The 26593-nt window shown below is 40.3% G+C and overlaps 1 protein-coding gene across 1 annotated transcript; it reads right to left on the bottom strand.

Annotated features, from left to right (window-relative positions):
• Positions 1-1210: 1210 nt before the first annotated feature.
• LOC135522928 (myosin-7-like) lies at positions 1211-26403 on the bottom strand. Its single transcript, XM_064949637.1, has 40 exons — positions 26345-26403; positions 26174-26219; positions 24454-24662; positions 23120-23263; positions 22872-23028; positions 22755-22782; positions 22564-22669; positions 20130-20222; positions 19678-19741; positions 19491-19589; positions 18956-19059; positions 18202-18340; positions 17983-18101; positions 17629-17778; positions 17367-17537; positions 16893-17202; positions 16722-16795; positions 16328-16533; positions 16106-16229; positions 15476-15612; positions 15131-15386; positions 14661-14903; positions 14402-14578; positions 14162-14307; positions 13990-14080; positions 13088-13477; positions 12856-12982; positions 12640-12758; positions 12358-12554; positions 10449-10632; positions 9920-10085; positions 6097-6221; positions 5701-6009; positions 5390-5593; positions 4992-5288; positions 4736-4840; positions 4540-4635; positions 4308-4442; positions 2199-2247; positions 1211-1310 (listed from the first exon to the last, which is right to left on the bottom strand). The coding sequence occupies exons 3-39, from the start codon at positions 24652-24654 to the stop codon at positions 2227-2229; spliced, it is 5814 nt and encodes a 1937-aa protein (XP_064805709.1). The 5' UTR covers positions 24655-24662; positions 26174-26219; positions 26345-26403; the 3' UTR covers positions 1211-1310; positions 2199-2226.
• Between the last annotated feature and the right edge of the window lie 190 nt (positions 26404-26593).

The raw sequence follows: 26593 nt of genomic DNA, 5'->3' as shown, positions 1-26593 counted from the left end.
TATTATGAGTATTTCTGCAAAATCACTGGATGTTTTGGAATCAAAACTGATTTTTAAATTGATTTTATTGATCTATTATATTAAGTTAAAATAAGTGTTCATTCAGTATTGTTGTAATTGTCATTATTACAAATAAATAAATAAATAAAAATCGTCCGATTAATCGGTATCGGCTTCTTTGACCCTCCAATAATCGGTATCGGCGTTGAAAAATCATAATCGGTCGACCTCTAATGTGTAGTAGGAAACACTGTACACCAGGCGACCGTGTCAGTGTGCATGCGTCCGAGTCACTAGAACGCGATGGGACAAGGACATCCCTGCCTGGCCAAACAAAAAGTGTGGTTGAGAGAATGCCATGAGTGTGCAAAGCTAGCATCAAGGCAAAGGGTGGCTACTTTGAAGAATCTCAAATATAATACATTTGGATTTGTTTACACTTTTTTGGTTACTACATGATTCCATATGTGTTATTTCATAGTTTTGATGTCTTCACTATTATTCCACAATGTAAAACATAGTAAAAAATAAAGAAAAACCCTGGAATGAGTAGGTGTGTCCAAACTTTTGTTTGGTACTGTATGTCAATAGATAGATAAACCATTTTTATATAATGTGAGTGCTAGTGGGAAAGTCACTTTCTGTCCAGCATGCCACTGGGCCATGTGATTAGAAGTCAATTTGAATTAAACAACCACATTAGATTATAGAACATACCAGAAATATTGAAATGGAATCAACACCAACCCTGACAGATGTCTATACCAGTGTCACGACTTCCACCGAAGTCGGCTCCTCTCCTTGTTTGGGCGGCGTTCGGCTATCGCTGTCACCGGCTTTCTAGTCATCGCCGCTCCATTTCTCATATTCCATTGGTTTTGTCTTGTTCCATTACACACCTGGTTTTCATTCTATAATTACTGCATGTATTTATCCTCTGTTTTCCCTCCATGTCTTTGTGTGTATTGTTTGTTTGTGATGTGGATTATTGTCGGGCGCTTTACTTTTGCCATGTTCCGTGTTTGTATTATATGCTGTATTTTGTGGAATGGAATTAAAGTGTGCATGTTCACTATACTCTGCTCTCCTGCACCTGACTTCACCTCCCGTACACACCTTCGACAACCAGATATGTAAAAACGTTGTCATACAGGTAACATGTTACAAGGAATACACAGAGGGGCTATTTTAAATTTAGTTTATTCTTTATTCCGCTCATGTTACATGGAGAATATAGAAAACTAAAGCACTACAGTCAGGACATTTTCAGAAAGGTCCATCTGAGAGCTTCACTCTTCATCATGTTCTTTCTGTGACAAAGAAGATAGATAAAGGTTGAGAAAATGTGCTTCTGAAAACGTTATTATTAAATACTGTTCTTCATTTATGTTTAAATCTTACAATAAAATCTTATAAATAATTTACAAAAACAGTTTTGCTTGCTATTGCACAGAAAGTGACCACTGAAACCATTATGCTTTAGAAATAATGTTGAAAAATTGGTTAAAAGTAAACAATAATCCAATTCATATTTGATTCTGTTTTATAATGAGTGTACATAACATTAGGAATACTTCATAATATTTAGTTGCAACCCCCTTTGCCCTCAGAAAAGCCTCAATTAATCTCATTCCAGGGATGCTGGACCATGTTGACTCCAATGCTTCCCACAGTTGTGACAAGTTGGCTCGATGTCCTTTGGGTGGTGGACAATTCTCAATACACACAGGAAACTGTTGAGCGTGAAAAACCCAGCGTCGTTGCAGTTCTTGACAAACTCAAACTGGTGCGCCTGGCACCTACTACCATACCCCGTTCAAAGGTACTTACATTTTTGTCTTGCCCATTCACCCTCTGAATGGCACACATACACAATCCATGTCTCAACTGTCTCAAGGCTTTAAAATTATTATTTAACTGGGCTCCTCCCCTTCCTCTACACTGATTGAAGTGGATTTAACAAGTGACATAAATAAGGGATCATAGCTTTCACCTGGATTCACCTGCTTAGTCTATGTCATGGAAAGCGCTGGTGTTCCTAATGTTTTGTACACTCAGTGAGTATAAAAATATGTCATGTGAATGATAGTATAGCTGTTTGACATCAAATACTTACAAAGCTATTGAGGTAGAAGCTGTCGACATGAGGGAATTTGAAAATGATAATCAATATAATTATTTTGATGGAAAGAACTGACCTGACAGCTGGCATCACAACTCTTGGACTCACTCTTCATCCTTTCCTTTCTGTGACAGAGAAGATGGATTGATCATGAGCATTTTTTTTTTTTTAATATTACTGTGTGAAGCAAAACATTTTATACTGCCATATACTGTGTCCTTAAAATTATATGTTTGGAAACTTCAACAGGTATGTACAGTATGTATATTATGGTAAATGGTTTGTGTTAGTTTTTAGAAATCTGTATTTTCAAAACCATCAGACCATCAAAAAAAAAATGTACCCATTTAGTTTTGCGTTTTATATCGAAAGTCCATAGGTTTCCTTTGCTTCAATAGAGTGATCAGGGGCATGCAACTATAGTTTTCCTTTCCTACACATTCAGCAGAAAAAAGCTTAATTTTCAAGCTCCCGAGTGGCACAGGGGTCTAAGGCTCTGCATCTCAGTGCTAGAATTGTCACTACATACGCTGGTTCGATTCCAGGCTGTATCACAACCGGCCGTGTTTGGGAGTCCCATAGGGTGGCGCACAATTGGCCCAGTGTTGTTAGGGTTTGGCTTGTGTAGGCCATCATTGTAAATAAGAATGTGTTAACTGATTTACCAAGCTAAATAAAGGTTAAACATTTTTTTAGTGATGACAACAGACGTGCAATGCTATTTTGGGTAGCAGCTAAACAAGTAAATTTGGATTTTTTGCAACAATGATGAATGGTCATCATATTTCTCATGTTTATCATAGAAAGAATGTAGCCAACTGTATTTCCTAATGTTTTGTTAATCTTGTGTTTTACCAGAGTAAAGTACACAGAGAATTGGAGAAAAGTAGCTACACATCAGTCAGAGTGCTATCTGCTGATAGAATGCCTGTTAGTGAATGCAGGAATTTGATTGGTCTAACCACATGAGCAAGGATTTCTTATCTGAGTGGGGAAGTGCAACTGAAGCATAACATTAGTCAGAAGCCGAGCAGAAATGACAATAAGAAACATTTTAGATCTACAGTACATTTACAAAAGTGTTTTATACTTTTTTTTCTGTGTGTAGACGCAGAATTCTGCATTAATGCAACCCCTCCTGGTATGGAATACACTATGAACTTCATGCTGTCCCTATACAGATACTAAACAAGTACCTGATTCACCTTACTGTGTAATACACTCAAGAGTATACAAAACATTTATTAGAGCCATTATGTGCAATTAAAGACTTCAATGGTCACAAAAAAATAATAAGTTAGGGCCCTATGAAATCTGTTACATTTTTTGCAATAATTCAGTTATTTTCCAAATTAATTTTTTTCTGTTTTGTCAATCCAGGTTTCTGTTTTTTTGCCCTCAAAATTGCACATTTTTAATAGAAAAACAACTAAATTGGATGTTCTAAGTCCACAACAATGGTTTAACTGCATCAGGAGACCACTTTTGAGGTCTGGGAAAAATCTAATACATTTTCATTTTTGGGTGTAGATACCATTTAATTCAACTGGGCACCAGCAAGAGACTTGTTTGGTTAGTGGTGTTTCTGTACCACACATGTAATTACGGAGTTTGCAACAAAAAAAGATTGCCACTGGATAGATGCAAATTATCATGATACCAGGTAGGCTTACTTTGTAGTTAACATTTAAATTGAGAATGCTTTTGGGAAACCCTTTCCATCTACCAGATGACGGTTATCATTATTAGCATCATCACTAACAGCTATACAAAGTGGTAGACAAGCACGCACACAAAGAAAGGGCATTCCTGCGTTGCCTCTTCAGAAAGTTTAAGGAAAATACAAATCCCTGATGGACTTTGTTAATGTATTATGATAATCTTGGGCAATACATTTATTTGATTTCCTACTAAGTTCAATAGATTGCTGCTCTTCAACTACAGGATGTACTGCAGAAAATTGTTAAACCTGTTTGTGGCACAAATTCAAGGAGTAATCTAAAATAATTTTAGGATGAGACACAATTAAATTAAAGGGAAACAGGAATATAAATAACGATAATGCGAATAGCTATTTGATGAAATATGCCTTAAAGCTATTCCAAGTTTCGTTTTTTGCCATCTACAGTACATGGGATGTTTGCAAATGATCCTTTCAGACTCTTGAAAGAGTAACTTTACTGACCTTGGAGCCAGAATCACGACTCTTGGCTCTCATCTTGTTAACCTGAGACTCAGCAATATCAGCCCTCTCCTCTGCCTCATCCAGTTCATGCTGAATCTTGCGGAACTTGCCCAAATTAGAATTGGCTTGTTCTTCCTGTGAAATGTTTTAAGCATGATTTAAGTTTTTAGAAAACACAACAATTTGAGAATTACAGATGTATTAGTTGGATGATGGAACATTTTCTACTTACAGCCTCCTCTGAAGTTCTCTTGTAGGATTTGACCTTCAGCTGCAGTTTGTCCACCAGGTCTTGAAGACGGGACATATTCTTACGGTCTTCCTCAGTCTGTACCCAAAACGAAAGGAAAAAAATTGTCATTGGTGTGTCTTACATTTGATTCTTAGCGTGTTAATAATGCACTGTCAAATTAAAATATATGATGTACCTGGTAGGTGAGCTCCTTGATGCGTCTCTCATATTTACGGACACCTTTCACAGAATCACTGCTCCTCCTTTGCTCCATTTCCACTTCACTCTCTAGCTCCCTCACCTAGAAAGAAATTATGAACGTTAACACATTAATTCCATTTACGTTGTTAGTTACCACTGCTTTTAATATTAAAGCTAGAAATATGACTATAAATATGAAAAAATGATTTAGAATTAATAGAATATTATGTAGCTGGGCCTCAGACACTTACTCTGGACTCCAGCTTCTGGATCTGCTTCTTGCCACCTTTCATGGCAATTTGTTCAGCTTCATCCAGGCGGTGCTGCAGGTCCTTGATGGTCTGCTCCATGTTCTTTTTCATGCGCTCCAGATGAGAACTGGTGTCCTGCTCCTTCTTCAGCTCCTCTGCCATCATGGCAGCATCAGTAATGGCCTTTTTGGCCTTTTCTTCAGCATTTCTGCACTCCTGCACAGCCTCCTCCACTTCATTCTGAAGCTGGGATGTGTCACCCTCTAGCTTCTTCTTCTGGCTCAACAGGCTGGTGTTCTACACATATATATGACAAATTCCTTTTAATATAACCTCAACAAATCTCAAATCGCAGACATTTTAAGGAGAACACGAATTGTTATCTATTACCGTCTTACCTGTGAGTGCAGCAGCTGAACTCTCTCACTAACATCCAGCAGTTCCTGCTCAGCCAGTTTGCGGCCTCTCTCAGTCTGCTCCACCATGGCTCTCAGCTCATCCAGTTCAGCCTGCATCAGATTGTTGCGTCTCTCTACAATAGCAATGTTCTCCTTCAGATCATCATTGCCACGAAGAGCATCATCCAGCTGCATTTGAGAATCCTGTAGAGAGAATTTATGATTTTACTATATTTTGTGTCACAGTGTGGTTTGGCTTTTTGTGAAGGCACAAGCAATGTTTTTAATTCACAATGGTGTGGAGGTGTTACCTTCAGATGGGAATGAAGACCCTTAAGTTGCTTCTGGGCCTCTGCTGCCTGCCTGTTGGCCTGGCTGAGCTGGATCTCCATCTCATTGAGATCTCCCTCCATCTTCTTCTTCAGCCTGAGAGCTTCATTCCTGCTGCGAGTCTCTGACTCCAGGGAACTTTGCAGGGTATCCACCACTCTCTGCTGGTTCCTCTTATTCATCTCCATCTCCTCATCCTTCTCCACCAGCTTCCGTTCAATGTCAGCTTTGACCTGATTGAACTCCAGCTGTGCTCTCAGGATCTTGCCCTCCTCATGCTCTAGGGAGCCCTATGAGACCACAGCCACCCATAGTTTAGAAGATTTTACAATTCAATTCTGGTACTTTCACTATCAGTAAATGTTTTCTATTCTTACCTCAGCTTCCTCTAGAGCAGACTGTATCTCAGCCTTCTCCTGCTCCAGCTGTTTACGGATTTTCTCCAGCTCATGGATGCTCTTTCCTCCCTCACCAAGTTGCTCAGTCAGGTCAGAAATTTCCTCTGTGGAAAAATGTAATTGTTCATCAGAATATTTGTTATCTCTGATGTTGTTGTATTTTCCATCTTTAATTGTCTAGGTTATGCTATTTAGTGATAAGAAGAAGGAGAAGAAGACAAAGGATAATAATAATAAAGAAGGATAATAAATTGACCCAATTTCCCCAAGTGTTATTCCGCGACCAAATATGTTTTATTATGATAATTTATATAAACTCAATTTAATTATACATATTCTCTTTTATAGAAAGTGAATAGATTTGATAGTGACAGAGTCACACATTGTATAAGATACAGGGATGCAAACTAGTCACCTTTAGGCAAAATTAGTTTTGAATCCAAAATAGGTAACATACTTGATTCGTATAGATTCAATGATAATTTTTTATAAATGTTTTTGTCTAATATGGACGTTTTGATCACTACTGACTAGAGGTCGACCGATTATGATTTTTCAACGCCGATACCGATTATTGGAGGACCAAAAGGGCCGATACCGATTAATCGACCAATTTTTATTTATTTATTTATTTGTAGTAATGACAATTACAAGAATACTGAATGAACACTTTTATTTTAACTTAATATAATATATCAATAAAATCTATGTAGCCTCAAATAAATAATGATACATGTTCAATTTGGTTTAAATAATGCAAAATCAAAGTGTTGGAGAAGAAAGTAAAAGTGCAATATGTGCCATGTAAAAAAGCTAACGTTTAAGTTCCTTGCTCAGAACATGAGAACATACGAAAGCTGGTGGTTCCTTTTAACATGAGTCTTCAATATTCCCAGGTAAGAAGTTTTAGGTTGCAGTTATTATAGGAATTATAGGACTATTTATCTCTTTACCATTTGTATTTCATATACCTTTGACTTTTGGATGTTCTTAGAGGCACTTTAGTATTGCCAGTGTAACAGTATAGCTTCCGTCCCTCTCCTGCCCCTACCTGGGCTCGAACCAGGAACACATCGAAAACAGCCACCCTCGAAGCATTGTTATCCATTGCTCCACAAATGCCACGGCCCTTGCAGAGCAAGGGGAACAACTACTTCAAGGTCTCAGAGCGAGTGCCGTCACCGATTGAAACGTTATTAGCATGCACCCCACTAACTAGCTAGCCATTTCACATCGGTTACACCAGCCTAATCTCGGGAGTTGATAGGCTTGAAGTCATAAACAGCTCGATGCTTGAAGCACAGCGAAGAGCTGCTGGCAAATGCACGAAAGTGCTGTTTGAATGAACGCTTACGAGCCTGATGCTGCCTACCACCGCTCAGTCAGACTGCTCTATCAAATATCAAATCATAGACTTAATTATAACATAATAACACACAGAAATACAAGCGTTGGGTCATTTATATGGTCAAATCCGGAAACTATAATTTCGAAAACAAAAGGTTTATTCTTTTAGTGAAATACGGAACCGTTCTGTATTTTATCTAACGGGTGGCATCCCCAAGTCTAAATATTGCTTTTACATTGTACAACCTTCAATGTTATGTCATAATTATGTACAATTCTGGCAAATGAATTACGGTCTTTGTTAGGAATAAATGGTTTTCACACACTTCGCAATGAGCCAGGTGGCCCAAACTGCTTGCACGGAACACAATTTGACACATTTCCCTAGTTAAAAGAAAGTCATGTTAGCAGGCAATATTAACTAAATATGCAGGTATAAAAACTTATACTTGTGTATTTATTTTAAAGAAAGGCATTGATGTTTATGGTTAGGTACACATTGGTGCAACGACAGAGCTTTTTTCACGAATGCGCTTGTTAAATCATCACCCATTTGGAGAAGTAGGCTGTGAATCGATGAGAAGTGAACAGGCATCGCATCTATTATATGCTACTCAGGACACGCTAGATAAACTAGTAATACCATCAACCATGTGTAGTTAACTAGTGATTATGTTAAGGTTGATTGTTTTTTATAAGATAAGTTTAATGCTAGCTAGCAACTTTCCTTAGCTTCTTGCTGCACTCGCGTAACAGGTAGTCAGCCTGCCATGGCCTCATGGAGTGCAATGTAAGGCAGGTGGTTAGAGCGTTGGACTAGTAACCGGAAGGTTGCAATATTGAATCCTCGAGCTGACAAGGTAAAAATCTGTCGTTCTGCCCCTAAACAAGCAGTTAACGCACAGTTCCTAGGCCGTCATTGAAAATAAGAATGTGTTCTTTAACTGACTTGCCTAGTTAAATATAGGTTAAAAAAAATAATACATTTGGCCACAATCGGTGTCCAAAAAAAGATATAGATATAAACTAATGTTTTCCCTCTATGTGGTTAATTTTCAGAATGAGAGAATTTGGTGAAAATGAGGCGTTGCTTGTTAAACAAGTGGTTTCAGGAATCAAGTGTAGCTAGAGCTTGGCCTGGCTTAAGTTGGATGCCACTATAGTGGTGAAAGGAACACCATACACTTTCCCTTTTTCTCACATTTTGTTGTGTTGAACTTCGCATACTGTAACATTTTGTGAGTATTTTACTTTTTACTCAGTGAATGTTATATATTTCTTTTGTTTTGACTTTTTACCCCTTTTTCGTGATATCCAATTGGTAGTTAGAGTACTGTCCCAACGCTGCAACTCCCATACGGACTCGGGAGAGGCGAAGGTCGAGAGCCATGCGTCCTCAAGCAGTACGAAACTGCACTGCTTCTTGACACACTGCTCGCTTAACCCGGAAGCTAGCCTCTCCAATGTGTCAGAGGAAACACCATACAACTGGCGACCAAAGTCAGCATGCATGTACCCAGCCCGCAACAAGGAGTCCCTCGAGCGCGATGGGACAAGGACATCCCGGCTAGCCAAACCCTCCCATAAACCCAGACGACGCAGGGCCAATTGTGAGCCGCATCATGGGTCTCCCTGTCGCGGCTGGCTACGACACAGCCTGGGATCAAACCAGGGTCTTTAGTGACACCTCTAGCACTGCGATGCAGTACCTTAGGCCACTGCGACTATAATCGTAGTCACTGTAATAGAGCAGAAATAGAATGTATGTTTGTTTGTACTTTACAATGTTTTTTTCCCAGGTGCAATATTTAGTGTGTGTTTGTGGTCACATGCATTCTATTATAAAGGCTGTCATGGCTAACTGCAGTATCAGTTGTTTATTCTGTGGACTTGAGTGTCATTTGCAGTAAAGCCTAGGCAACAAATAACATTTGATAGCTTTCCTTAACATTTTTAGCTATGAGTTAGGTTCACATTAACCACTTTTTAGTTTACACAGAGACTGATCATGTCAATAATAATCTTTGTGGTTTAATTAGTACACAGTTTAAACCTGCATTTCAATAAGGGATCAAGCCTGAAAGTCACTAGAAATGTTCACTTTAAAGCAGCAAGTTTCTGTGCAAAAAAAAAACGTGTCACCTTTTTGGGCCCTCACTGAAGATGACTTCCCAAACGAAGTACAATTTTTTTAACTCCTCGACTTTAGAAGGTCATGGCTCAGCTTCTGAATGTCATAGAGACAACCAAATACATTCCCATATGCATCAGAGTTGTGCCTTTCTCTGGCAGTTTGCTGCTTGTTTTCTATCCTAAAGCATCGCGGATGTATGCATTGTTTTAGATCAGTGTAACAATTGTGAATTGTGCCCTTGAAATCAAGGAAAGTCCCGTGTCCCCCCATGAAACGTGGGCTCCCCCTGTGCCGTGCATCTAATAATGCATATCCTCTGACCTTGAAGGTTCTTGTTCTCTCTCTTCATCGTCTCCAGATGATCCAGAGATTCCTCATAAGAGTTCTTGAGTTTGAAGAGTTCAGTGCTGAGAGATCTGGCCTCTTTCTGGGAGCTCTCTAGCTCAGTCTGAGCCTCTTCAAACTTCTGCTTCCACTCAGCCAGGACCTGGAAAGATACGTGGTTTCAGTACAGTATATGATTAGGATAAGATGTACTTTATTGTCCATTAACTTACAGAGGAAAGACGGTCACAACCCAAGCCCCGAGACACACAGTTGCAGGAAGCAATGGGTCATCCGCAGTTCTGTGACCCTGAAGCAATTATAGGGGGTTAAGTGCCTTGCTCAAGGGCACAACTGCAGGCGATGGTAGGATGATGTCAGCAAACCTCCGGTTACCTGCTCACTCCGCACCAGGTTTTCCAGTCTGAAGTTGCTGGCCTACTTCTCTAACCACTAGGCTACCTGCTGCTTCTATCATGTACTATAATGAAGGCTAATTGGACTTGTCTACAATTAATTGTCTTACCTTGTCGAAGTTCCTTTGCTTTTTGTCCAGAGCGGCAGCAGCTGCATTGGATCTCTCCACATCCACCATGAGATCTTCAATCTCATTCTGGAGTCTGTGTTTAGTTTTCTCCAGGGAGGAGCATTTAGCATTAACAGCTTCCACGGCCTCCTCTGCATCCTGCAGACGCTGAGCCAGCTTCTTCCTGGATTAACATAGATGAGAAATATTTAAGACATCTGCCTTTTTTGTACGGTGCATTCGGAAAGTATTCAGACCACTTGACTTTTTCTACTTATTCAAAAATGTATTCAATTATATATTTTTCTCATCAATCTACACAATACACAATAATCAAATCCACACAATAACCCATAACGACAAAACAAAAACAAGTTTTTATCAATTTTAGCAAATTTCTTAAAAAAAAAAAAGAAATACCTTATTTACATAAGTATTCAGACCCTTTGCTATGAGACTCGAAATTGAGCTCAGGTGCGTCCTGTTTCCATTGATCATCCTTGAGATGTTTCTACAACTTGACTGGAGTCCACTTGTGGTAAATTCAATTGTTTGGACGTAATTTGGAAAGACACACACCTGTCTATATAAGGTCCAACAGTTGACAGTGCATGTCAGAGCTGAAACCAAGCCATGAGGTCGAAGGAATTGTTTGTAGAGCCCTGAGAGAGGATTGTGTCGAGGGACAGATCTGGGGAAGGATACCAAAAAAATATCTGCAGCATTGAAGGATGCCAAGAACACTGTAGCCTCCATCATTCTTAAATGAAAGACGTTTGGAACCACCAAGACTCTTCCTAGAGCTGGCCGTCCGGCCAAACTGAGCAATCGGGGGAGAAGGGCCTTTTGTAGGGAGGTAACCAATAACCCTGTGGTCACTCTGACAGAGCTCCAGAGTTCCTCTGTGGAGATGGGAGAACCTTCCAGAAGGACAACAATCTCTGCAGCACTCCACCAACCAGGCCTTTATGGTAGAATTTCCAGACGGATGCCACTCCTCAGTAAAAGGCACATGACAGCCTGCTTGGAGTTTGCCAAGAGGCACCTAAATGACTCTCAGACCATGAGTATAAGATCCTCTGGTCTGATGAAACCAAGATTGAACTCTTTGGCCTGAATGCCAAGCGTCATGTCTGGAGAAAACCTGGCACCATCCCTACGGTGAAGCATCGTGGTGGGATGTTTTTCAGCGGCAGGGACTAGGAGACTAGTCAGGATTTAGGGATAGATGAACGGAGCAAAGTACAGTGAGATCCTTGATGAAAACCTGCTCAAGAGCACTCTGATCTAAAACTGGTGCAAAGGTTCACCTTCCAACAGGACAATGACCCTAAGCACACAGCCTAGACAACACAGGAGTTGCTTCGGGACAAGTCTCTGAATGTCCTTGATTTGCCCAGCCAGAGCCCGGACTTGAACCTGATCGAACATTTCTGGAGAGACCTGAATATAACTGTGCAGCGACGCTCCCCACCCAAGCTTGAGAGGATCTACAGAGAAGAATGGGAGACACTTCCCAAATGCAGGTGTGTTAAGCTTGTAGCGTCATACCAAAGAATACTCAAGGCTGTAATCGCTGCCAAAGGTGTTTCAACAAAGTACTGAGTAAAGGGTCTGAATATTAATGTAAATCGGATGATTCAGTAATTTTTTTGCATTAATTTCTAAAAACCTGTTTTTGCTTTGTCGTTATGGGGTATTGTGTGTAAATTGATTAGGGAAAAATACAATTTAATCCATCTTATAGAATAAGGCTGTAACGTAACAAAATGTGGAAAAAGTCAAGGGGTCTGAATAATTTCCGAATGCGCTCTATGTCAGGTAATACAATATAATTCATTTATGTACTTTTGTGTGTCACTAATTCAGCCAAGGTTGAATAGCCTTAAAAGTAAGAAAACGTCCTTACTTTGCCTCTTCAAGCTCCTCGGTCTTCTGGATGGCATCAGTTTCATACTTGGTTCTCCACTGAGCCACTTCAGCATTAGCCTTGGACATGCCACGCTGCAGCTCAGACTTGGCCTCCTGCTCCTCCTCATACTGCTCCCTCAGCAGATCTGAGTCATGGCGAGCAGACTGCACTGCATGGGCAAGTGCGTTCTTTGCCTGGTAAGGACATTTTGTAAATAATCAAATAATGCCGGAGGTTAGATGAAGTTGATTATTGACACTGCATTTTTAGTATAAATACCTTGACTTCCTCCTCCAGTTGTCTCTTGAGGTCTTCAATCTGCTGAACGTTGGACTGCTTACCTCTGGTCAGTTGGGAGACCAGAGAGTCCTTCTCCTCCAGCTGTCTGGCAAGTTCACCTGTTTTAATGCAATTCTAATTATTTCAAATTATATTACTTATTTGGTTATTTGTTGTTGCTGTTCCTGTGAATGTCCAGATTTTTAGTTAATATACCATTCTCAGTTTGAAGCTTTGCTTTCTGCATGGTGAAATCATTGATGGATCGCTGTCCTTCCTCAGCTTTCGTCCTGTATTCACTCATCTGGTCCTCGAGAGTGCGGCACATTTTCTCCAAGTTTGTCTAAAAACAGATTTGTTGTTTGAATGACAGAACACAGTTACTAGATTGCATCATTTAAAAGCATGTGCAGATAACACGTTTTGATTGCTTAGTGATACCACATACTTTAGACTTGACAATCTGCTCCATGTTGGAGGCCACATCATCCAGCTCCAGCCTGAGCTCACTCTTCTCCTTCTCCAGCTTCTGCTTCACTCTCTGAAGGTTGTCAATCTGCTCTCCCAGGTCAGCCACACTGTCAGCATTTTTCTTCCTCAGAGTGGCAGCTGTAGCCTCATGCTGCAGAGTAGCCTCTTCAAGGTCTCTGCGCACCTTCTGAAACTCAGCCTCCCTCTTCTTGTTCATCTCAATCTGGGCAGCAGTGGCTCCACCTGCTTCCTCCAGTCTCTCACTGATCTCTTCCAGCTCTCTGGCCAAGTCTGCCCTCTGTTTCTCCACCTTGGCACGGGCAGCTCTCTCAGCCTCAAGCTCTTCCTCCAACTCCTCAATGCGGGCCTGCAATGGAGGGAATTACGATTTACAGAACAAGTGTCAAGTGTACAATGGTGGAAAGAGTACTGAAATATCCTTCTCAAGTAAACGTAAACGGTAGATAATTTAAAAAGTACTCTGGGTACTTAATTAAGCTTGATAACCTTAGCAAAATGAGCTAATTATCTGAATGTTGTTACACATATTTTCCATACATTAAATTGAAAAAGTACTCTAGGAAATGAATGTACAGTAGGATCTAAGTTAGTTTATTTTATGAATTTCAACAAGGCAATATTTAAAAAATAAATTAAACATTCAAAGCAATTAAAATCGGGTGCAAGGATTACTGAAATATTTTCCTTAAGTAGAATACTGTTACAAAACATTTTCCTCAACTCGAATAAAATGACTGACTTTGAAAAATACCCGGAAAAGCTACTAAATTACATTAACGAGAGTAGTTGTAATTTGTTACTTTAAAACTCTGCAAGTGTAACAGAAAGATTCCCTTTTCAATAATGCTATTGAAATACCTGCAGCTCCTTCAGTTTTTTCTGGAGTTGGGCACCCATGGCCTGCTCATCCTCAATCTTGCTGTTGAGTTGGCTCATCTCAAAGTCCTTCCTATTGAGAAGAACATGCTTATTGAGAAAGCATGTTCTACTGAATAATATTCTATAAGCATTTTTTGATTTGTGATCTTACTTCTTCATTCTCTCCTCCATTTGCTGCTTGTCATTCTCCAGGTCCATTAGGCTCTCCTGGGTCAACTTCAAGTCTCCTTCCAGCTTTCTTTTGGCTCTCTCAAGGTCCATCCTGACCTTCTTTTCTTGCTCCAGAGACCCTTCAAGCTGATAAAGGATGAATTAAACAATATTGTGCTGTAGGCTATTTCAGGATTTTACTTATTTTGCTGTAGTTTTTTATTTCCTATTTGGTACTCACATCATCAACTTGCTGTTCCAGTTTGGCTTTGGCCTTGGTCAGCGTGTTGACCTTGTCCTCCTCACTCTGCAGGTCATCCAACGTTTGCTGATGAGCCTCCTGCAGAGCCTTCTTCTCCTTGGTCAGCTTAGCAATGATTTCATCCAGAGCTGCCATCTCTTCAGTCAGGTTTTTAACCTAAGGAAACAATGTCATTACGTTTTCATCCAAAACAATCAATTGGAGTTTTAACAATACAATAATGAAGAACAACTTTTACCTTGTTCTCTGTGGCATGCTTCTCCTTCTCCACTTTAGCCAGAGTGAGCTCCAGATCATCAATGTCCTTCTTGAGTTCTGAGCACTCATCTTCCAGCTTCCTCTTCTTAGCAGTCAGCTCTGAATTCATCTCCTCTTCATCCTCCAGTCTTTCTGTCAGCTCTTTGGATTTGGCCTCAAGCTGGATTTTGCTCTTGATCAGACCCTCGCATCTCTCTTCAGCATCACCAATAGTGTCTTCTGACTGTCAATGTGTCAATATATTGTAAGTATATCAAATTCTCCAAAGCTCAGAAATTTGTTTGGTGGCAAAATATTTGGAGACTACAAATGCTCCACTGATTGTACTTACCTATTTAGCAAATCATGTATCCTCTTTCTCTGTTTTTACATTTCTCTAGTTAGCTAAGGCAATTTTGACAAAGGATTTGAGTGCAGCAATGTAACGGTAGTTCAGTTAAAGTTACTCACAGTTTGGACAGCGATCTGCAGGTCATTCTTCTCTTGGATAAGGGAGACCATCTTCTCTTCCAGCTCCTTTCTACGGGCTTCACTTTTAGCATAAGCCTCTTTAAGCTTCAGGAATTCTTCCTTCATGTTCGCCATCTCCTTCTCAGTCTCTGCTGACTTCAGCAGAGGTTTAATCTTGAAGTACATCTTCATCCAGGGCCAATTCTTGACACCCATGAAGGCACGAATGTTCCATTGGATCACAAGCAAGGCGTCCCTGTGAAATGGAACAGAAGTAGCTTTTTATACACCCTTTTCCACCTCCACCATATTGTCTGCAGAAGTTTTATCTACTCTTATTCCAACCTGCGTTCAACAATTTTCTGGAACTCAATTCTGGCAAGTAGTCCACGTGATCGGGCCTGCATTCCAGTGATGATAAGAGCGAGACGGTCATCTCTCATCTCCTCAAGGGTACCCAGGAGACCAGCCTTGAAGAACACCTAATGAGACAAAAGGCCATAATGTGGTGGTTGGATCATCTTGTATTCGGTAGGATTGTATTTTTCTGCCAAATAACTTGAATGTGTTATCCCCCATGTTTATAGTCATGTTTAGATTGTTGATGTCTTGCCTCTGTGCGAAAAAGGCACACATTGACCACAAGGTGGCCTTAGAATGAGAAATTGATTTTACAGCCAGCATGTTGACCAAGATTTAAAACATTTGGCACGGTCTATCTCAAACAGTATGTGCACAATGCTTTTAATATCTTATATGTAGCCAGATCTGGATTTACTACATGGTGGCGCTACACCAAGTATATATTTGTATCTCTTGACTTGATCCATTTGGCCTAGAGACAGATGATATGTAGTAAGCATGATCAGTGGTATATCAGCATTGCGCCGGTCGACCTGATGGTGTTGTATTCTTAATGTCATGCTTGGACCCCATAATTGCTGCTGTTGTTTTTCATCTATTTAGAGAACGTACCTTTGTGTGTCCTAATCTGTACTGGGTGTGGTCAATGTCCAGAGAGCCTAGCAGTTTTTCTGCTGCCTTCATGTTGTCCATGAACTGACCCTCAGGGATAGCATTTGGATTGAGGATGCGGTATCTGAATTTAAATCAGAAAGCAATTATCTTCAAAAATGGAACACTTGAATAGGTAACAGTTGAATTTATTTTGGACAGGAAATGCATAATGATTTGTACCTTTGTTTGAAGTCAGCATACAGGATCCTGTTGGGGAAGCCCTTTCTGCAGATCCTGATGCCTTCCAGCACACCGTTACAGCGCAGCTGGTGCATGACCAGAGGATTCTCCATGGCCCCAGGAGTCTTGGTCTCGTTGGGGATGAGGCAACGCACAAAGTGAGGGTGAGTAGACCTCAAGTTGGTCATGAGTTTACCCAAGTTCTCCTGTAAGTATGAAAAATGTAGAATTTTCCATAAATTACTCCCAGTACCTCACGAGTCATAACGGCATTTAATGCTAACCTGCCAATCCACAACAAACTGACATGTCAAATTTAGCACAAATATAATACATTTGTTATTTTCTGCCATTTGAAAACATCAGAAGTATATTGATTTAAAGTCAGATCTACCCTGTGCAATGCAGACACAGTCTGGAAGGAAGAGCCTTTCTTCTTCTTTCCTCCAGCCGCTTTTTCTTCAGGTGCTGTATGATAATGACATCAATTAAATATATTATTGTCATGTACATTTGTATTTATTTCTGTGGTTTGTAGTCTTTGCCGATTAAAAACACATAGTACCTCCTTCTGCACCAGCATAGCCCACAAAGAGGTTGGCCAGGAACTTAAGACTTGACTTCTGGAACAGTCCGACCACAGTCTCATTCAGCGGGTCCTTGTTCTTCACCAGCCAGTTACCAATGTTGTAATCAACAGTGCCAGCATAGTGAACCAGGGAGAAATGTGCCTCTGGTCTACCCTTAATAATCCTAGGCTTCTGGAAGCATGCATTTTTCCCCAGATGGGTGTCATACAGCTTAGCTTTGAATGTAGAATCACTGGCCTTGGGGAACATGCACTCCTCTTCAAGGATGGACATGATACCCATGGGCTGAAAGGGGAAAATGAATGAAAATAAATGAATTTTAAGGCAAAAGCATAAATATGAGAAAAATTTGTTGTTGAAGCACATTTATGAAGATTGCCCGTGTAATGTTTGAAATCCTAAAGATTCAATCATATAAATTAAACTACTGCGACACTGAAGACACCAACCCTTTCAATGAGGTCAATGCAGGCAGCCAAGTCCATGCCGAAGTCAATGAACTCCCAGACAATGCCCTCTTTTTTATATTCTTCCTGCTCCAGCACAAACATGTGGTGGTTGAAGAACTGTTGCAGCTTCTCATTAGTGAAGTTGATGCACAGCTGCTCAAAGGTGTTGAACTGAAATAGAAGTTTGCAGTTACTTTATTTTGTCAGCTGTAATGTTTTAGATGAATCGTTTCATGACGTGGCCTTTTATCAAATCACTCACATCAAAGATCTCAAAGCCAGCAATGTCCAGCACACCAATGAAGTGCTGGCGAGCGTTCTTCGTGTCCAGTGAAAGGTTGATTCTTATCACCATCCAGAGGAACATGTTCTCGTAAATTTTCTTTGCCAATGCACCAATGGAGTAGTTAACCTACAAAATATTGAGAAAATAATTTACCAAAACATAGACTCCACATAAACGCCTAGGGACAGTTACCCAGACACATATCAGGCCTTGGACTAAAAGGCATCATCAATGGGGAATCCCAGGCATGAACATTTTAGCAACTCTAGACAGAAGTGTTATGCTCAAAATTATTATCTCCTGGACGTGTACAACTTTTTTGAGACTCACCTGGTCGACACTCTGACCTTTGGTGACCCACTCATTTCCTACTTTGACCCTTGGGTGACACAGCCCCTTGACCAGGTCAGCAGAGTTCAGGCCCATCAGATATGCAGCTTTGTCAATATCTGGAAAGGCAAAGTTTTATGGTTGGAGGAGGCACTCTGAGCGTCAGATTTTTGAAATATTACTTTATGTTAAAGTGAGAGGTTTTTAATCAGTGCTCACCCTCAGTGCCATCTGCCTCTGCTTGCTCCTCCCGCTGCTTATTCTTGAACTTCAGGTTGCCGTAGTGCATGATGGCCCCAGTCAGTTTATATATGCCATTAATCTCTTCTTGGGAGAATCCAAGCACATTAAAGGCATCCTAGTTTTGATATAAAAGCCATTGTTTTGTATTGGAGAGAGAGTTGGAAACAACTGGATTATTACCACATACAGTGAGTGTACAAAACATTAGGAGCACCTGCTCTTTCCATGAAATAGACTGACCAGGTGAGTTCAGTGAAAGATTTCATCCCTGATTAATGTCACCTTCAATCGGTGTAGATGAAGGGGAGGGGATAGGTTAAACAAGGATTTTTAAGCCTTGAAACAATTGAGGCATGGATTGTGTATGTGTGCCATTCAGAGGTTGAATGGGCAATACAAAAGATTTAAGTGCGTTTAGAATGGGGTATGGTAGTAGGTGCCAGGCGCTGGTTTGAGTGTCAAGAACTTCAACTGCTGCTGGGTTTTTCACGCTCAGCAGTATTCCGTGTTTGTCAAGAATACCCAAAGGACATCCAGCCAATTTGACACAATTTTCAGAAGCATTGGATTCAACATGGGCCAGCATCCCTGTGGAATGCTTTTGACACCTTGTTGAGTCCATCCTCCAATGAATTGTAGGCTGTTCTGAAGGCAAAAGGGGATGCAACTCAATATTTGGAAGGTATTCCTAAGGGTTTGACGCTCAGTGTATACAGTATGTTTTACTCACATCAGTAGCCATTAGCTCATCTGCATCATTAATGGAAGTTACAGCAATCTCTCCTTGGGAGATGAAGGCGTAGTCATAAGGATTGCTGGTGATGAGTAGCATCTCTGAAAATATTTGAACAGCACAGTTTAATTGTGTTCAGGCTGTGGAATAGACCATGACATACTATTAGGAAAATTGGCATTGTATAAAAGTAACAAAACAACAGTAATATTAGAAATAGACAGGACGGCAAATTAGTCTTAATCAAGGTTAGAAAAACTGCACCTGGAGATTGTTTTTCGTGCATCAAAATGTCAATGTTGTGTGCTTAAATGGCATTTAAATAATTGCAACTTTCTCATGGACATAGGAAATATGAAGGCATAAATCACAATACATTATGTTGTGAGTTTTACGGTTGGGAATGGGGGGTAGCACCCTGCATGCGCGGCTGCACCATAAGAATTTAATTGGAATTCATCAGAAATGTTCAGTTTAATTCAGAATGGACCTCAAGCCTGCTCAGTACACAGTTTGATGATTTAATACTCACCCAGCAATTCTGGTTTCTTTTGGGACAGGATCTGGTAGAAGATGTGATAATCTCTCTCAGCCTTGAGCTGGAAAGTTACACGTGACTTCTCCAGTAGATCTGATCGGGAAGGAAAAGTGCTTTTGGTATTAATGTGTTTCCTGTCAAAGAGATCTTCAATTCTGAACAAATATACTATTGTACTCACAAGTCTCAATGTCAGCAGACGAAAGCTTCCCACTGACTCCAAAATGAATTCGGATGAATTTACCCTGTAAGTTATTGTCAAAAGCAGAAATGAATGAGCACACCAGATCTGGGTTCAAGTAGTAGTAGTAGTTTTCTTTTTGAATACCTTCGGTGTGCTTGATTGAGCTTGAATGGGTTTAAATCCCACCTATCTGGTAGGCTCAATTAAACACTGAAAGTATTTGAAATAAAACAAATAGTATTTAAACCCAGGTCTGTTGCACACAGTCCCAAAAGGAAAGATTAGCTGATGGACCCGAGGAAGATTAGCTGACGTCATGACATCAACTAATGGGGGATCCTAATGAAATTCTTATCCTTATGAAATTCAAATCGAGAAGATAACAGATAAGATTAAAATATAGGATAAGATTTGAATGGTCTTTGACTGCAAACAAAGACCAAACTTACGAATCGAGAGGAGTTGTCATTCCTGATGGTCTTGGCATTACCAAAAGCCTCCAGGGCAGGATTGGCCTGGATGATTTGATCCTCCAGTGTCCCCTAGAAACCAACATCCATACAGTGTGAAAATGCTGCAATGAACACCAATACTACACTAATCAAATGGCTTTTTTTGCATTGCCCCTTTTACAACCCTACTACTCTCTGTTGTTATCATCTATGTATAGTCACTAATAACTACCTACATGTACATATTACCACAACTAACCGGTGCCCCCGCTAATTGACTCGGTACCGGTAACCACTGTATATAGTCTCGCTATTGTTATTCTACAGCTGCTTGTTACCTTTATTTCTTATTTTTATCTGTATTTTTTTTTAACTGCATTGTTTGTTATGGGGCTCGTAAGTAAGCATTTCACTGTAAAGTGTTGGATTCTGCGCATGTGACTAATAAAATTTGATTTGATTTGATATGCTCAACCAGCCATGAAAAAATGTTTACTTTAGGATAGATATTGATGATCACAGGGCTCGACATTAGCATTTGGACAAGAAGAATATAGATTTAAGTTGTCCGACTGGACAAGTAAAAAGAATCACAGAATAACCACAATGTGTGTCATCAGTGGATCAGTGTCCTCTGGATGCAATGTGTTGCACACTAATTATTATTGACAGGCATGAGTGGTCTTTCAATCATGCAGTCGCAAGAAAGCCACATTGCTAGTTAGTGAGTTATTTCCGCAATTATAACAACATTTTGATCAGCAATGAAAATCCTGGAAAAGTCATGTTGTTCTCTTGAGTAAGACAGGTCCAAATTGTTTCAACCTAGCTCAGTGCTTCCTGTGGTGGAGGGCAGCCAGCGAAAGCACAGAGCGTAGACGTTGGTAATTTTCTCTAGTTGCGCTGTGATTGGCTGTGTTCTGTCACTCATGGGGACACTAGCTCATCGCAGAATCTTCAGGGAGAGCTAGGTAGTTCAAGCTCCCTAGGGTGCTGCCATAGATTTACATTAGATGTGCCTGTCCAAGAAGGCTCAAGGTCAAGATAAAATTATGTCAAATCACGTTATATCTACAGTAGCTTTGATTGGACTGTTGTCAACATCATACTTTCAAAATCTTAGCTAGCTAGCTAGGCAAGCAGTCATCATCATGAATCACGTCGACAATCTTTTCAATCTCTGTCATATGAAGATAAATTATACACAAAACGTATTGGTGCTCATCGGTCATTGGACATAAACATTACACAAAAGTCATACATCGCAAATTCAACAATGGAAGGAATTATTTCGAAGGAATGAGTGGCTAATTGCGATGCAAAACAATAACTATTTTGCTTCCCCTGCCTGCAATTCGGGGGAGAGGGTGTGTGGTCCAAGTCTGGGTTTAAGGGTTGAAAACATCTGTCTGAAATGGTCTCTTTTCTGAGCTTAAAAGGATAAACATTCACAAGCAACACCATGGGCCAGAAATGGTTGAATACATTGGCCACTCTGTCAATCCATCATGGATTCTGCCTGGTTCAAAACAACTCGGAACTCAGAACTGGGAAATCTCTGACTTCAGTGTGTTCAAGACAACTGGGAACTCTGGGGGAAAAAATGAATTCTGACTGGGAAATTGTGTTTTGAACGGTCGTCAAACTCGGAATTCCAGTCAGGAACTTGGATCTCTTTCTAGAGCTCTGACTTCCAGACCTAAAGATCCCTGATATCATGATTCAACCCTGTTTTTTCAGAGTTCCCAGTTGTCTTGAAAGCACCGTAAATCCAGAGAATGACAGTCTTTGATGACAATCTACAGAACAAAACTGTAATAATGTTCAATAATGGCTAAAAAGTCAAAACGGCATTTGTCATTATTGAAGAAGAATGCTTTTTATCGAGTTACACAAATCCACAAGGAGTCAGTAGAAACCACATTTATTTATCAGCAATGTTTTTTTTAAATGAGGCTAAATGTAAGAAACCTCCGCTCTCGGGACAGCTTTATGTAGGCCCTAACAGTTTGTGGGCACTGTTTGTCACCGTTTTAGTGCAATTAATGTATTGTGTTGTGTAGTGGCTTTGTTTGGAATATATCCCAAAAAATGTTATAGAGTTTGCCCACCAAGATTTACATGCTAACTAGATAACCAGCCAAACTACACAATATGTTTTGAATTGGCTATCTCGCTAGTTAACTATTTAGCAGGTATTAATGACATTGTCATGTCCGATGTCCTAAAATAACATTCCACCGGCATTCCTGTGTCACCGCAACTGGCTCGGCAGGTCATAACCTGTACCCGCGCACATTGACTCGGTACTGGTACACCCTGTATATAGCCTCGTTATAGTTATTTTATTGTTACTCTTTTCAAGGACAAGTGACTTGAGCTTTCGGACAAGTAAAACAAAAGTTTTACTTGCATTCTATTTTCTGTTTACCTTTTTTTCTTCAGCAGCGCTTTTCTTTCCACTGACAGCAGCAATGCTGGCAAAATACTGGATGACCCTCTTGGTGTTCACAGTCTTTCCAGCACCGGATTCTCCGCTGGGATTGAAAATACAAACGTCTCAGAATTTATCTTAATTTTAAATAGCCTCAAATCAATGTAACCTTTGGTTGATGTACTTACGTGATAAGAACAGACTGGTTTTCCCTGTCTGTTGAAAGAGAAGTATCAGTAAATGTGTCATTACACAAAAATTATTTGATATACCAATGTAGATGAAAAGGAAAAGTGATATTTTACCTGACAACATGTACTGGTAGGCATTGTCAGAGATGGAGAAGATGTGAGGAGGAGCTTCTGTCCTCTTCTTGCCTCTGTATGCATTGACAACAGACTGATCATACACTGGCAGCCACTTGTAGGGGTTGACAGTGACACAGAACAGCCCTGAGTAGGTCTGTGGAAGACGAGGGAGATGCAGATTTAGTTTCATTCATTTGAATGAATGTTTGATTTAATGGAGATATTAGCAGTCAGGCTTGACTTACGTAGATCATCCAGGCTGCGTAACGCTCTTTGAGGTTAAACAGCACAGCAGGCTCGTGCAGGAAGGTGAACATCGCCATGTCCTCAATTTTATCAAACTTTGGCGGGTTCTGGGGGTGAACGTCATCCTCCTTCACAGTAACAGTCTGAAAGATGAGCAAATTAAATGATTTTGTTTCATTTTCAAGGTGTAGAGATATTCACTTTTGAGACAAATCCTATCTTGATTTTTCACAAGTTATCAATTGACATGTAATGCGTGATTTGCATGAAAGTTAAAGATCTCAAGTCAGGATTCTGCTCTTAATTTTATATATATATAGTGTACAACCATGTGGACACCCCTTCAAATTAGTGGATTCAGCTATTTCAGCCATACCCGTTGCAAACAGGTATATAAAATCAAGCAAACAGCCATGCAATCTCCAGTAGAGCTCTGTGACTTTAAACGTGGCACTGTCGTAGGGGATGCCACATTTCCAACAAGTCACATTTTTACCCTGCTAAAGCAGCCCTGGTCAACTGTAAGTGCTGTTATTGGGAAGTGGAAACATTTAGGAGCAACAGCAGCTCATCGCGGAGTGGTAGGCCACACAAGCTTACGGGACCGGCGAATGCTGATGAGGGTAGCTCGTAAAAATGGTCTGTCCTCGGTTGCAACACTCACTACCGAGTTCCAATCTGCCTCTGGAAGCAACGTCGGCACAAGAACTGTTCGTCGGGAACTTCATGAGATAGGTTTCCATGGCTGAGCAGCTGCACACAAGCCTAAGATCACTATGCATCGCCAAGTGTCAGCTGTAATGGTGTAAAGCTTGCCGCCATTGGACTCTGGAGTGGAAACACATTCTCTGGAGTGATAAATCAGGATTCACCACCTGGCAGTCCAACTGACGAATCTGGATACCAGGAGAACGCATTGTGCCAACTGTATTTGGTGGAGGAGGAATAATGGCCCGGGGCTGTTTTTCATGGTTCGGGGTAGGCCCCTTAGTTCTAGTGACTGGAAAACTTAACGGTACAGCAAACAATGTCATTCTAGACAATTCTGACTGACTGCAAACCAGGCCTAATCGCCCAATATCAGTGCCCGATTTCACTAATGAGTGCCCGACCTCACTAATGCTCTTGTGACTGAATGGAAGCATGTCTCCGCAGCAATGTTTCTAGTGGAATGCCTTCCCAGTGGACTGGAGGCTGTTATAGCAGCAAAGGGGGGACCAACTCCATATTAATGCCAATGATTTTGGAATGAGATGTTCGACAAGCAGGTGCCCACATACACTACATGACCAAAAGTATATTTTAAGAAGATTTTTAATTGTGAAATATTTACCTTTCCAAACTCAGTATCAACGGTGACTTTAGCCCCATCTCTGCTGGTGATTGTGGCCTTAACGTACTCAACCTCAGGGTCTGGCACATAGCACTCTCTCTTTATGTCAAAGGGTCTTGTCTGGCATTCCATACGCTCTTTGTCTGACTTACGCAGATAGGAAGCTGCGGCACCAAACTCTGCCATCAAACTGTCCCCCATTCTTAAACCTGTGCAGACAGAAACAGAGCATTGAATGCAGTATGGATATTATTTACACACAGTACCAGGTTGAAATTAATGCCAACCCCAAACTCTGCCATCAACATGTCACACATTCTTAAATTTGTGAAACAGCTTTGAATGCAGTGGGGTTCAAAATTATTGACACCCTTGACTGTAGAAAATAAATTGTATTATTTTATACTAATACAATTGCATAGAGGAAGATATTTTTGTTTAACAAGTCATGCTTTTTTCCTCAAAAAGGTAGGGATCAAAATGATTGACACCTGAAGATTCTTATAAATGAAGTAGTCAAAAGTTTAGTAATTGGTCCCATATTCCTAGCATGCAATGATTAAATCAAGCTTGTGACTCTACAAACTTGCTGGATGCATTTGCAGTTCGTTTTGGTTTTGTTTCAGATATTTTTTTGCCCAACAGAAATTAATGGTAAATAATGTATTGTGTCATTTTGGAGTCACTTTTATTGTAAATAAGAATCGAATATGTTTCTAAACACTTCAACGTGAATGTGGATGTTTTACAGCCCTTTGATTTTGCCTTAATACTTCACTAAATTAATTTTAAAAAGTTGGTCCCAAACATTTCCCCCAAAGTCCTAAATTAATTGGAATATTGGATATTAGTATCACTTTATGTCTGTTTTGTATATGAACAGTATACTGTACCAGCATGGCAGACCAATATTACTTTAAAATATATGGAGTGGCTGTGGATCTGACTTATTCTGGATTTTTTTGTCCGCTGTGCTAAAACATCCGGAGCTTCCCGAAGCCTCTGCGCATGTGCAGATCACGTGCTGCGTGTGTGCATATTCTCACCTTTAGATGCAGTGAACAGGCTACTCAGGCGAATGGGCACGGTGCTTGTTATGTGATCTTGCAGACACTGATTCAGCTTTGATCTAACTTTATTATTAAACAAGCGACATTCGCTTGAGTAGCCTGTTCTCTGCTCATAAAGTAGAGAATATAGACTTTCGCAGAACGGGATCTGCACATAAGCTTCGGAAAGCTCTGCATCTTTGAGTGAGGCCGAAAAAGTTGGATTCGCAGCCACGGCCCAAAATAATAGCCTAAAAAAGACATGAGGGTCGAGGCAGAACCCCGGTGGGCTACCAGATTTACAACCCTAGATTGATAAGACTATCTGAACAATATGAAGGTCAGCAAACCAATAGCACATTGAAAATAAACCAAAACGTGTGAGATTCACAGCAGACCAAAAGTAGCTAAGTCCACTGTAGCTCAAATCTACAGCTTGTGTTAGTATAACACTGACTACATGTAATTACTATACGGGAAAGACGTATTGTGCATCATATACAAGTTGACTAGGTCGATGAGTACAGACCAAAATAAAACATTAGTATAGTAATGTATAGTTTTCATGGAACACATTGAAAGTCTTCATGCAATCCACTAAGAGGCGGGTTGTAAAACCTATATTTAAAAACCTATATACCTATATACTAATAGAAGACTATAAGTCTTACCTGTTCTTGGTCACACCTTGAATACGTTTGGTGGAAAGGATCTCGACTGAGAATGAAATAGACAAATACAAAGACAATATCAATCAACTGAACACATATGTGTGGTAATGACAATTGTTTGGTCCTGTGATGATTATCTTTGCCCTCAGCAGACTGCCTCTATATGCTTACCTTCAGGATGTCCAGTGCCTTGTGTCTCCCCCTAGTCTGTCTCCCCTGGTCTCCATCACTCTATATAAAGAGTGTTGCTCAGCCCTATATGGAGATGGGCCATCTATTGTAATAAATGAGTCTGATTATTTTAGAAGATCTGTATTTGGAAGTAGAGGGTGTGTTTCTCAGACCAATGAGGAGGGGAGCAAAATCCCAAGGTGCATGTACAGCATCACCCTTTGCTGTAACTCCTTTTTTGGATTGTCA

This window comes from Oncorhynchus masou, chromosome 30 (assembly GCF_036934945.1).
Source record: "Oncorhynchus masou masou isolate Uvic2021 chromosome 30, UVic_Omas_1.1, whole genome shotgun sequence".
Taxonomy (NCBI): Eukaryota; Metazoa; Chordata; class Actinopteri; order Salmoniformes; family Salmonidae; genus Oncorhynchus; species Oncorhynchus masou.
Note: the sequence above shows the minus strand (reverse complement) of the source record. Positions and strands in the feature narration are given on the sequence as shown.

Excerpts from the sequence above, each read along its gene's own strand:
- LOC135522928 (XM_064949637.1), bottom strand. The coding sequence starts at position 24,654 with ATGGGGGACAGTTTGATGGCAGAGTTTGGTGCCGCAGCTTCCTATCTG. Across the intron at positions 17,203-17,366 it reads GCATTGACCTCATTGAAAGG|CCCATGGGTATCATGTCCAT; the intron begins GTTGGTGTCTTC and ends TTCCCCTTTCAG. Across the intron at positions 5,594-5,700 it reads GTCTTCATTCCCATCTGAAG|GATTCTCAAATGCAGCTGGA; the intron begins GTAACACCTCCA and ends TTCTCTCTACAG.